The sequence below is a fragment of the Neovison vison genome, chromosome 7 (genome assembly GCF_020171115.1).
Source record: "Neovison vison isolate M4711 chromosome 7, ASM_NN_V1, whole genome shotgun sequence".
Lineage (NCBI taxonomy): Eukaryota > Metazoa > Chordata > Mammalia > Carnivora > Mustelidae > Neogale > Neogale vison.
The window spans coordinates 114782689-114800865 of NC_058097.1; the positions used below are offsets into that span (position 1 = coordinate 114782689).

At 36.1% G+C, this 18177-nt stretch overlaps 1 protein-coding gene across 3 annotated transcripts in view; it reads left to right on the plus strand.

Moving 5' to 3' along the window:
* Nucleotides 1-18177, plus strand: part of CHEK1 (checkpoint kinase 1) — a 68897-nt gene that overhangs the window by 14403 nt on the left and 36317 nt on the right. For 2 of the 3 annotated variants that reach the window (XR_006385617.1, XR_006385616.1), the window contains exons 6-13: nucleotides 4974-5162; nucleotides 6239-6343; nucleotides 8534-8629; nucleotides 12469-12577; nucleotides 12803-12980; nucleotides 13251-13382; nucleotides 16156-16257; nucleotides 17440-17715. Coding sequence is in view for 1 of the 3 variants with exons in the window: in XM_044258149.1 (XP_044114084.1) it covers nucleotides 4974-5162; nucleotides 6239-6343; nucleotides 8534-8629; nucleotides 12469-12577; nucleotides 12803-12980; nucleotides 13251-13382; nucleotides 16156-16257; nucleotides 17440-17535 (1007 nt within the window). In the remaining 2 variants the exon portion in view is untranslated. Of the gene's footprint in view, nucleotides 1-4973; nucleotides 5163-6238; nucleotides 6344-8533; nucleotides 8630-12468; nucleotides 12578-12802; nucleotides 12981-13250; nucleotides 13383-16155; nucleotides 16258-17439; nucleotides 18106-18177 lie in introns of those variants that run through there. The other variant, XM_044258149.1, reaches the window with a different exon arrangement.

Below are 18177 nucleotides of genomic sequence, written 5' to 3' on the forward strand. Positions count from 1 at the left end.
ATTTTTAAGATCTTGTCCAACCCTAAGGTTTAGTGTTTCTGGCAGTATTTTTCACCACATGTCACTGTACTTTCTTATCAGCCTCCTAGCCTTTTCCTGAACTCTAATTGGCCTTCATACTAGGAGATGAGTTAAGGAAAGCCAGTTTATTTAATAAGTAATGGAGATGTGAATATGTAATAACATTTGGAATATGAAAACTTTGTTTTCATACTAAAAATCTGGTTTTTTTCTTTATAAAAATACTAGTTAATGAAGTAAGATGGAAAGTATAAAGAATAAAGTAAAAAAAAAATCACCAGAAACCCATCAATCATTTATAACCACTGTTAATTTTTTTAAAATTTATTTGACAGATCACAAGTAGGCAGAGAGGCAGGCAGAGATAGCGGGAAAGCAAGTTCCCTGCTGAGCAGAGAGCATGATGCGGGGCTCAATCCCAGGACCCTGAGATCATGATCTGAGCCGAAGGCAGAAGTTTAACCCACTGAGCCACCAAGGCGCCCCAACCACTGTTAATTTTTGATGATTATCTTTTAGATAAACATTTATTAAACTGTCTGCCTAGATGCCCAAGATCCTCCTTTGGTTATTTAGGCTTCTGCAAGTTGTTTTATAAGGCAAATAGCAAAATTTTAGATAATTCAGAAAATTCAGTGTATGAGGAAAAGGAACTGAGTAATTCATTGGTGAGTCCCAAGAAATGAGAGCACAGTTGGAGAATTCCTTTATTTTCCATTTTTCATTTTATTTCTATTAACTTTTTGAATGCTAATAGACTTTAAAAAATTTTTTTCCTCCTCTGCATTATTTACAGTTAATCCATTTTTCTGTTCTCTGGGTTGTTTCTTTTTTTTTTTTTTTTTTTTTCAAATGAAAGATTTTATTTATTTATTTGATGAAGAGCACCAGCAGGGGGAGCAGCCAGCAGAGGGATAGGGAGAAGCAGACTCCCCACTGAGCAGAGAACCGGACATGGGGCTCGATCCCAGGACCCTGGGATCATGACCTGAGCCCAAGGCAGATGCTTAACTGACTAAGCCACCCAGGTGCCCCTGAATGCTAATAGCTATCCTTGATGGTATACTACAGTCAATTCATCTCCTTCCTCATCTACAAATTAAGACCCTTTTTTTTTTTTTTGAGTTAATGTGGGTTTGGGGGAAAAAGGATTACTTTTTTCTAACTGTTAGAGGCAGTACAGCATAGTGTTAAGAGCTCAGGATTTAGAGTCATTTGAACCTAGGTTTAATCTAGGCCACCTGATAGTGGGTGTATAGCTGTGGGCAAGCTGGCATTACGTACCTTCTCTCTCCTTACTGTCCTTCTTTATAAATGGTGATAATAAGAGAATCTATTTGGGTTGAAGATGAGGGAGATATACATATCTTTACCCACATATGTATAAACTTAAGTTAGATTATAGAATATATGGTTTTTTAATATGCATGTGGGTTTTATTTTTCAGGATGTTATTTTATTTTGTATTTATGTTATATAAAAATGTTTACAGTTACTTAAAACTTAAAAAAAAATTTAGGCATAGGGCTCCTGGCTGGCTCAGTTGGTAGAGCATGCTACTCTTGATCTTAGGGTTGTGAGTTTGAGCTCTATGTTGGGTGTAGAGCTTCCTTTATTTATTTATTTATTTTTTAAATTTTTAATTTAATTTTATTTATTTTTTTTTAAAGATTTTATTTATTTATTTGACAGAGAGAGATCACAAGTAGGCAGAGAGGCAGGCAGAGAGAGAGAGAGGAGGAAGCAGGCTCCCTGCTGAGCAGAGAGCCCGATGTGGGACTCGATCCCAGGATCCTGAGATCATGACCTGAGCCGAAGGCAGCGGCTTAACCCACTGAGCCACCCAGGCGCCCGAGCTTCCTTTTTTTAAAAAAATGATTTTATTTATTTATCTGAGAGAGAGCATACGTAAGCAGGCAGAGGGGCAGAGGGAGAAGCAAACTCCCTGCTAGGCAGGGAGCCTAATGTGGGCTTCCATCCCAGAACGCTGAGATCATGACCTGAGCTGAGGGTAGGTCAGCTAGGTAGGGACCCAGGCTGTAGAGCTTACTTAAAAAAGTTCAGGCATATAAAAATTTATATAAAACATATATGATATAGTAAAATAAAAATAAAATAACTACCTATATACCAATCTGGCTTAAAAAATAAAACATTAGCATGCCTAGGTGACTCAATCAGTTATGTGTCTGCCTTAGGCTCAGGTCATGATCCCATAGTCCTGGGATCAAGCCCAGCATCGGGCTCCCTGCTCCTCAGGGAGTCTCTTTCTCCCTCTGCCGCAGAACCCCCTGCCTCTGCCCCCCAACTCATGCTCTCTCTCATGCAAAAATAAATAAATAAAATCTTAAAAAAAAACTATACATAAGTATATTGCTCAAAACAGTGGTGTAAAATAGCAAAACACTGGAAACAACATAAATGTCTATCAACAATGGAATAGATAAATTATGAAATGGATGATTTATAGGTACAAGTAATGACATGGGTATGTTTCATAGACATTCATACAAGTATGCTTCTATTTATATGAAGTTCAAAAATATGTAAAATCCAATATATTGTTTAGGAATACAAATATGGGGAAAATCACACAAAAAAGAGCATATTAAAAAAAATGAGAATGGTAGTCACTTCTGAGAAGGTAGGGAAGGGAATATATTGAGGGAAGTAATTATAGGGGATTTCAAAGGAAATATATATGTATATTTGTTCTTGCTCAATATTTAACAATAGTCTTTTTAAAAAAGAAAACATTACAAATATAGTCCAAGTCCTCTGTGTTCCTTCACAAATGTATTCCCTTTTCCTCAGAGATAAGCACACTTCTCAATTTAGAATTTATTATATGCAGGTCTTTACAACCATATGTTGCAGACATATGGAAACAACAAAATTCAAGGAATGTTACAGTTACCTATTAGCATTTTCACTGATAACTTGCCACTCTTAATTTCAGTGATTTGTCAAGATTGTGTCATATATAGCTATTAAAAGGATAATTAGAGTAGCTGCCTCCTAATTCAAATGCAGGTAAACATCATCAATGTCTTACATATTATATTGTGTGGATATACTTGATTTTCAAAGAATCAAAACCCTATTTTAGGACATTAAAATTGTTTCTAGATTTAAAGAGATAGAACAGCAATATCTGTTCTGTAGATTTGTGCACAGGTCCAACTGGGTTGTGTTAAAATGGATATTTGCTATGGCACTTGTCTTTTTTTTTCACTTATACCCTGTTCCATGTCAATACTACAGATAGTTTTGTTTTGTTTTGTTTTTAATGATTGTATTTATTCCAGAGAGAGAAAGCAGGGGGAGGAGCAGAGGGGGAGGGACAAGCAGATTCTGCAGAGTGGGGAGCTGGACACAGGGCTTGATCCCAGGACCTCAAGATCATGACCTGAGACACAACCAAGAGTCGGACACTCGGTTGTCTGAGCCACCCAGGTGCCTTTTTTAAAAAAAGCAACTTATCAATATAGTTTTCATTGTATACATGTGCAATAAGATTTTACCATTTCTTTATTGATGGATATTTAAGCTATTTAAAGATAATATTGCTAGGAATATCCTTATGTTTGTGAATTTTAGGGAATGTTTCTGTGTTTATGGTCCTGGAAATGGGAATTACTAGTTCAAAGAGTGACTATTTCAAAATTACTAGATTGCCAGATTGCCCTCTAAAAAGGCTGTACCAGGGGCGCCTGGGTGGCTCAGTGGGTTAAGCTTTTGCCTTCGGCTCAGGTCATGATCTCAGGGTCCTGGGATCGAGCCTCGCATCGGGCTCTCTGCTTAGCAGGGAGCTTGCTTCCCTCTCTCTCTCTCTCTCTCTCTGCCTGCCTCTCTGCCTACTTGTGATCTCTGTCTGTCAAATAAATAAAATCTTTAAAATAAATAAATAAATAAATAAATGAATGAATAAAAAGGCTGTACCATTTGACACCTTGGTAATAGGGGGACTTCCCTCCTTCCTAAGAATTAGATTAGAGTCCCTTGCTATAAGATCTTGTAATGCTTTGTATTTTTATAACTTTTTCAGTGGCTGTTTATTTTTAATTTTCAGTAATTTATTTACCTGCATTTGCTAGCACAGTGTCACTCAGTTATGGTGAATATTCACTAAGGAGAGAATAAGTTGAAAGTCCTGCCTACAGGACATTTGTTAAAGATGGGAAGTTAGTTAGAGGAAATTTTGTTTTTCTGTTTTTTTTTTTTTTTTTTTTTTTGTGCAGTGTTCCTTCTTTTCTAAACTTTGACAAGAAGTTCTAGTGGCTTGTGGATCTTAAGCTTTGGTACATCTTTACATATTTTCTTCCTGTCAGCTGGGTTTATTTGCTGCTGAGAAAGTTGTGCCTGTCATGTTATTGGTGTCTCCTTCCTGCCCTCTGTACAAGTTGATGAAGGTCTTGCCTGTGCTTTCAGCCACAACTAGAGTGCCCATTTTCCAGAAGGGCAATCCCTTTTGACTCATTTCTTTCTTTAACCTAGTCCAAACTGTTTTGTATATTGATGATTTTTCTCTTAAGTTAATAGAAACAATGAGGTCTTTTTCTAGTTTTAGTTATGTGATGATATTTTTTATTTCTTCTTTTTAAAATTTCTTTTTTGGGGTGCCTGAGTGGCTCAGTCATTTAAGCGTCTGTCTTTGCTCAGGTCATGATCCCTGGGTTCTGGGATAGAGCCCCTACATCGGGCTCTCTGCTCGGTGGGGAGCCTGCTTCTTCCTTTCCCTCTACCCCTCCCTCTCTTGTTCTCTCTCGCTTGTGCTCTCTCTAATAACTAAAATCTTTTAAAAAAATTATTTTTTGTCATTTTAAGGTAGAAAAGTGCTATACACTTTGTAAGTAATACCAGTGATTTTCCAATAAAATATTAATTCCTTTAAGTATATCTGTTTATAAAACATTTTTATCCAGTGCCATTCAATTTTTCCTTTGGTTTAGATAACCTCAAAATCTCTGACTTTGGCTTGGCAACGGTGTTTCGGCATAATAATCGTGAACGTTTATTGAACAAGATGTGCGGTACTTTACCTTATGTTGCTCCAGAACTTCTAAAAAGAAAAGAATTTCACGCAGAACCTGTTGATGTTTGGTCCTGTGGAATAGTACTTACGGCAATGTTGGCTGGAGGTAAGAGCTCTTTAATTGTGATGGAACTCCTGTCCTGTGGAAAGCCAGATTTGTTATACCAAAATAAATGAAACAAACCAAAGGAAACCATATTTATATGATAGTATTTTATTTTGTTATTTATTTATTTGACAGAGATCACAAATAGGCAGAGAGGCAGGCAGGGTGGCAGGGGAAGCAGGCTCCCCTCTGAGCAGAGAGCCCAATGTGGGACTCTGTCTCAGGACCCTGGGATCATGACCTGAGCCGAAGGCAGAGGCTTTAACCCACTGAGCCACCCAGGCACCCCTTTATTTTATTTTTTAAAGATTTTCTTTATTCCTCAAAGGGAGCACAAGCAGGGGAGTGGGAGAGGGAGAAGGAGGCACCCCGCTGAGCAAGAAGCCCCGTGCAGGACTCGATCCTAGGACTCTGGGGTCATGACCCGAGCTGAAGGCAGATGCTTACCCGACTGAGCCATCCAGGCATCCCCTATGTGATAGTATATATTTTTTTTTTTAAAGATTTTAATTATTTATTTGACAGACAGATCACAAGTAGGCAGAGAGGCAGGCAGAGAGAGAGGAGGAAGCAGACTCCCTGCTGAGCAGAGAGCCCGATGCGGGGCTCGATCCCAGGACCCTGAGATCATGACCTGAGCCGAAGGCAGAGGCTTTAACCCACTGAGCCACCCAGGTGCCCCTGTGATAGTATTTTAATAGTGAATTTATTTATAACTAAGTTGGAACTTTGAATCCCAAAGCTTTTTAAAAATGAGGTGTGTATAGCTATTATGAGACTGATGCGCTGCCTACTGCGCTAAGGAGGCACCTGCTATGTGTAGCTATTAAATGAAGTATCACAATAGCAGCCTCTCTAAGATTCATGTGAATAATTTTGGAAACGGTAGAGCAGAATTGGTTTATCTTTGAAGTGCCTCTAAAATTTACATGAGTTGGCATTCTTAGTTTGAAAACCATATTGAATTAATTTGGTGGAAACTTTTAATGGGTTTGTATCGTTGACTATTTTCCTTTAAAATCTTTACTGTGTGATAAAGTGAACACTCAGAAAACTGAGACTTGTTTCTTTTTTAGAATTGCCATGGGACCAGCCCAGTGACAGTTGTCAGGAATACTCTGATTGGAAAGAAAAAAAAACATACCTCAACCCTTGGAAAAAAATTGATTCAGCTCCTCTAGGTAACTGGATTGTTGATTGAAAGTACTGATTTCTTAGATAATGAAGCCTGGTGATTGAATTTTTTCTTTATATTTTTTTCTTTCTAGCTTTTAAATAATCATGTAAGTAATCTATGATCCTTGCAAGCAGATTAGAAAATAATATTAAAAAAAACACAACTGTATAATCCCAGCACTCAGAAATAGCTTCTTTTAATATTTTGATATGCAGTTCTACACTTTGTTGTAAAGATGTATAACAAATATATATGTTTGCTATATATGCATATTATTTATAAGTATGTATGTTTCTATAGAAAATGAGATCACACTACATATGCTATCTTGTAACCTGTTTCTTTGCCTTAATGCTATAGTCATGGACATTTTTCCAGTGACTATAATTTTAGGTCTACATCATTGTTTTTAAAGGCCGTGATGGAATATTACTATGTGGGTATGTTTACTATATTCATCCAATTCACTTTTTTTAGAGATTTGTATATTTTTTAAATTTTTCACTTGTTAAAGATGTATGATATGATCATCCACATAATGCACATACCTTTAAATTATTTAATTAAAAAACAAATCCAGAAGTGTTAGGGATGTAGGCAGTTTTTAATTATTATGGCTTACTTGGCCAAATTGCTTTTTAGAAACTTCGTACAATCTCATGAGTTAATATTTTTAAATTTTTAAAAAGATTTCATTTATTTATTTATTTATTTAGAAAGACTTTATTTTGAAAAACTTTATTTATTTATTTGACAGAAAGAGAGAGCACGCATGTACAAGTAGGGAGAGCAGCAGGCAGAGAGAGAAGCAGGGTCACCACTGAGCAGGGAGCCTGACTTGGGGGCTCATCACGACCTGAGCCAAAGGCAGACACTTAATTGACTAAGCCACCCAGGCCCCAAAGATTTATTTATTTAATTATATTTTATTTATTTATTTATTTATTTATTTAAGATTTATTTATTTTCAAAAGAGAGAGTGCACATGGTGTATGTGTGCAGTGGGGAAGGGTAGAAAGTGTTTTCCGCAGACTCTGCACTGAGCGTGGAGCCCAGCATCAGGCCTAGTCTCAGGACTCGGAAATCACAAACTTAATGGGAACCAGGAGTCTGTTGCTTAACAGATTGAGCCACCTAGGTACCCCTGTAGTCACTGTTTCTTATCTTTATTTTAAATTTAACATCAATGAGGTGCTTTTTGTCCATTTTTGTGGATGATCTGTTTTACTCACTTCTACCAGGGAGATTTTCTTAATACTTTATATGAGTTCTTTTTTTTTTAAACATTAATATCATTAGATCTTTGCATTTGTTACAGATATTTTTCACAATTTGCCATGCATTTTTATTTTGTTTATGCTGTTTTCACATGCAGAAGTTTTTTTTTTTTTTTTTAAGATTTTATTTATTTATTTGACAGACAGAGATCTCAAGTAGGTAGAGAGGCAGACAGAGAGAGAGGAGGAACCAGGCTCCCTGCTGAGCAGAGAGCCTGATGCGGGGCTTGATCCCCATGACCTGAGCTGAAGGCAGCGGCTTAACCCACTGAGCCACCCAGGCGCCCCGTCACATGCAGAAGTTTTATATTTTTATTCAAATCTACTATTTTTGTGCTTTGTGGTTTTCTGACTGTATTGTTATGTTTGGAAAGGTCTTCCCTACCTCTAATTTAGAAGAAAATTCCCTGTGTTTTTGTGTTTTTTATAGTTTCAGTTTTTCATTTTAACCTTGGTCCATTAGAAAATAATTTTATGTTTTGGAAATATATGAATTTTTTATGAAGATAAGATACTTTAGGTTGATAGTTGCTTATGTTATTTTCTCTTAAAAAGTTATTGGAAAGTAGATTTTCCTCATAAAACTGGGTGAATGAGGACATAACATTGACATATTAGAACAATAACATTTGGTATTGAAAATTGATGAGGGTTTTTGTGTCTTTTTGTTAATGTACACGGGGAGAAACATTTGCAACTGTCTCATGTTCTCCTTGTTTGCAGACAACCAAAAATCAGATCTGAGAATGTAGCAAAGAGCAACTACATGAAATTAAAGCAATAATGTAGTAGGTTTATTTTTTCTCTTGCCCAGAAATATTTGGATATAAGAAGACTACTAGAGAAAATGTTCCACAGCACAAGTTTTTAATCTGCATGACTCTTTTATAAATGTTGTATTAATATTTTATTTTCAGCTTTGCTGCATAAAATCCTAGTTGAGAATCCATCAGTAAGGATTACCATCCCAGACATCAAAAAAGATAGATGGTACAATAAACCACTCAAGAAAGGTAATATCCTGAAAAATATGAGTATTTTTTTCTGTGAAAGAAAAGACACTTGCAGTCAGTATTACAAGTCAGTAACACAAGATGTCTGTGGTTTCTGTCTTTATGTAGGTTGGTTATAATGTCTAGTGGGGAAAACAGAAATACAAAAAATAATTTTGAACTTTATTAATAGAAGGTCAGAGTACTATAGCTAAGTGTTTGACTAAGTCTTAAGTAACAGAAAAAACTTGTCTTCCTGAGGAAATCACATTAAATCTAAAGATTGAAGGAGAGCTAGCCCGATGGGTACTAGAAAGATCGCTTCTCGGCCTTTTGGCTAAGATCAAGTGTAGAAAGATGAGTGGCAGATTCTGAACAGAGGAAGCAACATCTGGAGAGTCTTAGAATTTGGAAGGTGGTACATTTGAGGAACTTAAAAGTAGGCCAGTATGGCATGGACCATGTCTGGCTTGTTCATCATGGTGTCACCAGTGGTTAGAGTGTATTGTACGTTGTAGGCTCTAAGTAAATGTTTATTGAGTAGATGAACAAATAAAGAAGGGAGAGAGGTTTGAGATGAAACTAGAAAGCTAGGTAGTGACCAAATTGTGGAGGGGGAACTTTTAAACCACATTAAGGATTTTGAGCTTTAAACTTAAGGCCATTGAGGAAGCTTTTGAGAGATTTTTAAGCCAGTAAGTACATGATCATATATTTGGTTTTAAAAGATCTTTCTGGCTACCTTTTTTTTTTCATTGTTTTTGACATTTTTTATCCTAGATGTGAGAAGATGGTACGCTGGATGAGATTAGTGGCAATGGGATTGAAAGGAAGAAGTAGATTCCAAAGAAATTTACCAATTAGAATTGATAGGTCTAATGATTGTTTATATATAGAAAATGAAGGAGGATGAGGAATCCAGGAGGACTCCTTTCTGGGTTGACTAACTCAGAAAATGATGGTAATATATACTGAGATATAACTCAAGAAAAATAGAATTGGGGGGAAATTTTTATTTGTTTTTGGATATTATGAATCTGAGAAGTAAAACTGTCTAATAAGAGGATGTGTGTATGTGTGTAACTCAGGAGATAGGGCCAGACTTGAGATGTCGATATTTGGTGTTTTCTGCAAATAGATGGTAATTTAAACTGGTAGATGAAATAGTGTATATGAAACTTTACGCAATGCCAATATTTAAGTGGTAGGTAGAGGCCAGGGAAACGGAGAAAAATAGCCAAAGAGATGGGAGGAGCATCAAGAGAACATGGAGGAATTGAAGCTAAAAGAAAATGCAGGATAGTAGCAGATACTGTTAAGTGAGTTGATAACATGCAGCCTAAAAGTTTGCCCAGTAGTTATTCATGGTTGTGGCAGGAACAGGTTTGGTGGAGAAGTGGGAGTAATTGTCGAGTACAGTGATTATAGTCTAAAAGAGAGATAATGAAGCAGAGTGTAGACAGCTCATTCAAGCAGTCTGGCTGTGAATGGAAGGAGAGAGGACAATGGCTGGAGATGAATGAGTTTTTAATTCTTCTCTGAATGCATCTTTTACCTTTCATTCTATTCTAATAGTAATCCAACTCTCCCCTGGGAACACAGGCTTCCTCACCAGTGGTAGATGTTTTCTTTCCCACATGCTCCTGCCCTTGAAACATGGGGTGGGACAGACATCCTTGCCACTTTCTCCCTTTTTCCCCAACTTCATTTTGAATCTCTTATTATCAGGTTATCACCCACAGTTCCATCCTTGTTATAATCAGCTTTTGAACCCCTAATGAAAATTCCTGCCACATTGTCACTCTCTCCAATAAGACTGTTAATGTACATTTTGTTGTGGTTCTTGGTGATTTAAATATTCATTTGGATGATTCACGTCCAGTATCCTGATCTTATATTTCCTTGCTCTTCTCTAGTGATCTTCTCTTTATCCTGCTTTGACTACTGGCAAATTTTTTTCTGGTTTCCTCCTCTAGTACCCTGACTCCAGCAATCCTTTGACCCTATAGTGGAAATGAAATCCACTAATTCTTCCTTTTCACTGTCTCTTATCTGCTACCTCACTAGGTCCTCAGTTCTATCCTCACTGCTTTTTTTTTTTAGATTTTATTTATTTATTTGATAGAGATTACAAGTAGGCAGAGAGGCAGACAGGGAGAGAGGAGGAAGCAGGCTCCCTGCTGAGCAGAGAGCCCAATGTGGGGCTTGATCCCAGGACCCTGGGATCATGACCTGAGCTGAAGGCAGAGGCTTTAACCCACTGAGCCACCCAGGCGCTCCCATCCTCACTACTTTAAATCCCAAGGTCAGTCATTATAATGACTTCTTTACATTCAGCTTCTGCTTTCTGGTCCTATTCTCTCTTCATCATGCTTACTGGTCAAAACCCAACCCAAGTTTAATCCAGTCTTCTGCCTATTCTACACTTACACCTGCACAGCTGATGGTATTTAGACCAAAATACATAACAGTGTTCATTTTAAAAATTCAGGATCACTAATCTCAAGTGAGCCCTTAACTCTGCCAGACAATTACAATGCATTTCTCCACTTCTTTCACAACCGCACTCTCCTAAATCGCATTTTTTTTTAAAGATTTTATTTATTTATTTGACAGAGAGAGATCACGAGTAGGTAGAGAGGCAGGCAGAGAGAGAGGAAGAAGCAGGCTCCCCGCCGAGCAGAGAGCCCCACATGAGGCTCGATCCCAGGACCCTGGGACCATGACCTGAGCCGAAAGCAGAGGCTTCTAAATCACATTTTTATACCTTTTCTTTTTTCTCCAACTTCTAAGACCTCCTTCCTCATCCACATTCTTAGCCGGTGACAGTACTTCCTGTTTCACTGAGTAGAAACAATCATAAGAGAACTTCCACAAACTCTCTTCACCGTCTATAATCACGTGACCAGGTGCCTCTGCTCATATACTCCACTTTGCTCCAGATATAAGTCAAATCTGTCTTGTGCACAAAGATGAATATATTAACAAAGGCCCAGTTCTCTTTTGTTTACTCAGGGTTGTTGTCTAGCAATTCTTCTGCCTTCCTCCTGCATCATTGATTTTTCTTTCTCTCCTTTCTCATCAGCATTCCAGCATGCTATTTCTTTCATCTTACTGCCTGATGCATAGTAGCCTTAATAAAATATTTGGATGAATGAATTAATAAGTAAAATGTTTGGCTAAATTAAGTGTGTTTAAATGGTTTAGGGACAGTTCCAGTTGAGAGGAAAAGGCTGAAGGTCTAAGAGAGAAGGAATGAAGGAGCATCAAGATCCCTGAAGAGAAAGGAGGGTATGGGGCTCACATATAAGTAGAGGGCTGGGCATTGGATAGGAGCATGGAAGGGAGGAAAGGATGGGTAGTTGTGGGAATTTAACAAGAGTATAGAAGTTTTGAAGTAATCATTTGGAGAAAAGGAGAGGAAACTGACTAGAGAAACAAAGGAGCCATCTGTCATTGTTGAGGATCCAGCTTAAGGAGAGTAACCATGATTTTATAGTGGCATCATATTCTGTGTAATAATTATTCTTGGTACCTTTTTCAGGAGAGCAAAGAGTGTTGGATAGAGTAGATTCATAATGTTTATTGCCATTACCATCAATTATTTATTTTAAAATGTTTTGATTTTTTAACTTGGTCTCTTTGTCTTCATAGACCATTGTCTGTTACTATAAAAGGTACCATTAAAACTATGGCCTTATAGTATAAAACACTTGGAACATACTTACAAGTCAGGATTTGTGAAATGTGTAATTTGACAAGTGAATCCTTCTGAGTTTATAATGACCACATTTCTTAAATAAATATAATGACCACATTTCTTATGTAATTATGTACAACATGTACTTTTTTTTTTTTAGGGGCAAAGAGGCCCCGAGTCACTTCAGGTGGTGTATCAGAATCTCCTACTAGATTTTCTAAGCACATTCAATCCAATTTGGACTTCTCTCCAATGAACAGTGCTTCTAGGTAAGATTAATTAATAAAGATCAAATAGTTGTTGAATGTAATATTCCCATACAAAATAATACATTATATATTTTTTCTTAGTAATGAATGTAATTTTTATCAGTGTGAGAATGTTAAGTGGTCTAAGAAAGGCCTGATTGATTTTTTTTTTTTTTTTGGCCTGATTGATTTTACCTGAAGATAAATATATATATATATTTTTTTCCCCATATCTTAATGCTCCAGTGAAGAAAATGTGAAGTATTCCAGTTCCCAGCCAGAACCACGGACAGGTCTTTCATTATGGGACACCAGTCCTTCATATATTGATAAACTGGTACAAGGGATCAGTTTTTCCCAACCCACATGTCCTGATCACATGCTCCTGAATAGTCAATTACTTGGCACTCCAGGATCCTCACAGGTAAGGGAATTTAGTTTTATCAGATAAGTGGTGAAGAACCTCTAGTTTTTGTCATAAAGCCTTTTTTAAAAAAAATGTATAAATCTTAGAAATACAGTATTAACACTTTAGCATATACACATTTTTTTTTAACAAGGAAGAGAGAATTAAAGGTTGCTGTACTGTATAAGAATCTTAAGTCACAGAAAAGAATTTTCAGACCAAATAGCTATAATATGACTGCTTTTGGTAATACCAGATTTATTCAGGTTTCTTCTGTTTGACATGTAGAACCCTTGGCAGCGCTTGGTTAAAAGGATGACACGATTTTTTACCAAATTGGATGCAGACAAATCTTATCAATGCCTGAAAGAGACTTGTGAGAAATTGGGCTATCAGTGGAAAAAGAGTTGTATGAATCAGGTATGTTTCATAGATTTCCCTGAAGAAAAATGTAAATATTTTAAGTAAAAAATGATCATTATCAGAACATTTTTTAAAAACAACTGGGGGACGCCTGGGTGGCTTAGTCGTTTAGTCTACGTTTGGCTCAGGTTATGATCCCAGGGTGCTGGGATGGAGTCCCACATTAGGCTTCTTGCTCAGCAGGGAGCCTGCTTCTTCCTCTGCCTGCCACTCCCCCTGCTTGTGCTCTCATCCTCTCTCTCACCTCCTCTCTCTCTTTCTCTCTGACAGAAAAAGAAAGAAAGAAAGGAAGAAAGACAGTTGAAATTGCAAAGACTTAAGTAAAATGTTCTTTACCTTCAGAAATAATATTGAAAGTCTTCTTTACGTTTATTAAAAATATCAAGAGAAGCAAGTCATGTTTTTTTTTTTTTTTAAAGATTTTATTTATTTATTTGACAGAGATCACAGTAGGCAGAGAGGTAGGCAAAGAGAGAGGAGGAAGCAGGCTCCCTGCTGAGCAGAGAGCCCGATGCGGGGCTCGATTCTAGGACCCTGGGATCATGACCTGAGCCGAAGGCAGAGGCTTTAACCCACTGAGCCACCCAGGTGCCCTGTAAGTCATGTTTTTAAAAACGGTATATACTTATTGTAACAGTAGGAAAGATTCCCTTCTGTGAAAAATGAATATATTAACAATCCCGTATTTCTTCCATCTCCCCTGCTCCCGCCGATCAATTGTTGCTGTTTATATTATTATAGCATATTTGTAACATTGAAATTCCAATATGTTTAGGCTTTTCTAATATGTTTAGGCTCATGTTACAAAAAACAAGTGGAGGTGAATATTATATATTAAAGAGGTCTGAAAAACAATGTAATGCATGATTTTTCACTAAATCATGGATTTAAAGAAAAGAAAGCTATAAAGGATGTTATTGGGATAATTGGGGAAATTTGAATATGATTTTATATTAAATAATATTTTTGTATCAGTGCCAAATTTCTTGGATGTTATAATACTGTGGTTTGTAGGAGAATGTCTTTGTTCATAGGAGAAACATGTTGAAGTGAAGTGTTTGTTTTCAGTAGCTTGGTTGAAAACTTAAAAAAAGAAAAGACAACCACATAAAAAAAAGTCAAATAAACATACACTTATCTATGTTGTTAAGACCAGTGAAGAGTATATAGTTATTTATTGTAGATTCTTTCAGGTTTTTTTTGTAGATTTGTAAGCTTTCAAAATTAAAAGGTAGGGGAAGTTGTTACTATGCAGAAATCTGAGGCCAGCCTGATTTTCCTCTCAGTTGTATAGGTAATTTATTTTATTATTTTATTTAAAAAAAAAATTTTTTTTTAATTTTTAAAAGAGGTTTTATTTATTTATTTGACACACAGAGAGAGATAACAAGTAGGCAGAGAGGCAGGCAGAGAGGCGTGGGGGTGGGGGGATGCAGGCTCCCTGCCGAGCAGAGAGCCTGGTGTAGGGCTCGATCCCAGGACCCTGAGATCATGACCTGTGCTGAAGGCAGAGTTTTAACCCACTGAGCCACCCAGGTGCCCCTATTTTTTTTGTTTTTTTCTTAAATCAGTTAGATTTATTGAGGTGAAACTCATGTAACCTAAAAGTCATCACTTTAACCATTTTAAAGTGTATAATTTAGTGGTTTTGGTATATTCACAAGATTGTGCTACCATCATCATTTAATTACAGAACATCCCATTGCCCCGAAAATAAACTCTATGGCAATTGGCAGTCACTCCTCATTCTTTTCTCCCTTCATTTCCTGGCAGCCCCTGATTTACTTCCTGTTTCTATGGACTGCCTATTCTGGATGTTTCATATAAATGGAATTATATAATATCATATAAATGGCCTTTTATATCTGTCTTCTTTTACTTAGCATGTTTTCAAGGTTAATCTGTGTTGTTTACATTTATCAGTACTTCATTCCTTTTTATGGGAGAATAATTTTCCATTATGTGAATAGAAGACTACATTTTATTTAACCATTTACCTGTTGATGGACATTTGGGATGTTTCTACTTTTTGGCTATTATGAGTAATGTTGCTACGAACATTTTTGTTCAAGTTTTTTATGAACTTTGCCAGGGCCGTCATAACAAAATAATCACAGACTAGGTGCTTAAATAGCAGAAATTTATTTTTTCACAGTTTGAGAGATGGAAGTCCAAGATCCAGGTGCTGGGAGGTTTGGTCTCTTCTGAGGCCTCTCTTCTGCCTTTCAGATATCAGCCCTCTTGCTGCTTTCTCATCTGGCCTTTCCTCCTTACATATGCATACCTGGTATCTCTCTCTCTCTGTATCCTAATTTTTTTTTTCTTACAAAGATACCAGTCATATTGGATCAGGGCCCCCTTAGTGGTTTCATTTTAACTCAGTTACCTCTTTAAAGGCCCAGTCTCCAAATACAGTCACATTCTGAGAGGTTAGGGCTTCAACAACATACGAATTTTGAGGGGATACAATTCAACCCATGACAATACACGTCCAATTTCTTAGGTATATACCTGCTAATGGAATTGCTAAGGTATATAGTAACTCTGTGTTTAACTTTTTGAGGAGCTGTCAAGTGATTTTCCAAAGCAGCTGCACTGTTGTACATTCCCATCAGCAGTGTATGTGTGAAGCATCTTGTACTTTCCCAGAACATGAGGTTTCACTGTTGCACAATTGTGGTATACCAGTGTGTTTTTTAGTCATTCCTTGAAATGAGAAGTATTACAAATGGTTTTGTAATTTGGGCTAAACTTATTTTTATTGCCTTAGGTTACTGTATCAACAACTGATAGGAGAAACAATAAACTGATTTTCAAAGTGAATTTGGTAGAAATGGATGAGAAGATTTTGGTTGACTTTCGGCTTTCTAAGGTACTTTTTTTTTTTAAACTTTTGCTGATATTAAAGAATTATTAATATTAATACAATATAATAATATTAATACAATACAATTAATACAGTGTTCATTGTAGAAACCTAAAAAATATGAAAATATAAAATGGAGAAAATAAGAATAAAGTTTGATCTTATTATCCAGAGAGAACAGAGACCTATTTTATACTATTTCATTATGGTAGAATTTTTTAAATGGTATTAAATTTATATACATGGCATTTATAAATATGTGGTAACTTGTTCTTTTTCATTCGGTGTTCTGAACATTTGTTTTGTCATTATCCTTCTAAAACATAGTTTTTCCAAATGACATTTTCCTTATTATAGAAGTTTTTTGTAGAAAATGTAAATAAGTAAAAATAAAAATAATCCTAAATTATACTGTCCAACAGTAGTTACCCTGAATATTTTAAATCATTCTAAATTTCTTATTTAATCCATATATATATCTTTTTAATAACAATTATGTTTGTCAAAATGTACAGTATAACTGATGAACATTTATCTGTTACAAGTCTATAATTTATATATATGTATATATATATATAGAGAGAGAGAGGGAGTCTTGTTCACATTTCTGATTATTTCTTTAGGAATTACTGATTCTGAGGTTATAGTTTGGCCTTGGTATATAAGACCAAAAAAACATTTTCTCTGTTTCCTGAGAGATTGTACATGACTCCTAAAGGAGGTTGGAGAAATAGGTCACATTCTAAAATTGGAAATTTATTGTCTAGATGCTTAGTATGGAATTAAATTATTAAGATTCTAGTGTAATAAAATTCTTCTCATAACTGAATGACTGGCTTTTTTTGGCAAGACTTCAGTGTAGTTGTGTAGCTTAATTTAAATTTAAATTAAACCCCCAGTGCCAATGGAAAACAGTGACTTAGGTCCCTAGATAGCAATGCTTTAAATAACAAGGTGTAATTGTTTCTGTCTCTGAGCCCAGTGTGTTGGGAATGGTGATAGGCCCAAAAGCAAGTTGGAATTATTTATGTAGCCATTCCTTCTAGGATATTTGGTCTTCATAAGAGGACCGATGAGAATTGTAGCTGGACGTAGCTAAGGACGTTTGTCTCTTAACCACTAAAGAGAGTTTGATTTTATGGCAGTCTGTTTTTTTTATATTATTTTTGTATATTATTCCTAATATAGGGTGATGGATTAGAATTCAAGAGACACTTCCTGAAGATTAAAGGGAAGCTGAGTGATGTTGTGAGCAGCCAGAAGGTTTGGCTTCCTGCCACATGAGAGAGCCATTGGATTCCTGATGAATATAGTGCTGCTATGTTGATATTATTCTTCCTAGAGAAGATTAACCTATTCTGCAAACTGCAAACAATAGTCTCTGAAGAGTTGACTTCCCTCTAGCCAAACATTTTCCAGTTCTTTTTGCATGTTCTTCATACAAACAACATCTATATCTTCACTGTAAGTAAAGCTTTGGGGAACCGATGGATAGAATTCGTTAGATATTTCTTCATCCTGTGTTTAGTGTCTAAAGACCCATGTGATGGAAACCAAGCTTTGGGGATACATGAGCTTACCAGCCAATGTAATGAAAGATAATATTCTTGTTGCATTATTGACAAGACATTTGGTTTCATCCAAAAAGTAGGTATTTTCTCTATGTTGATTTAATTATATGGATGGATTAGTAATAAAGCAATCCTGTGACTTTTGGACAGTAAATTTTTCAGTCTATAAAGTGAAGCCAACTTCAAAAAATATATCCTCAAGATTTGTATTTATATTTTCACAAGGGCTCTATCATATATAAATCTGTTTTTGAATTATAACTGTTAATTAAAATTACAAGTAGATATGTTTTCTCCATTGTAAAATACTGGTTGGTCTTTCAAGTAGATGTTGAGCATGGACTCTAGTGCTTAA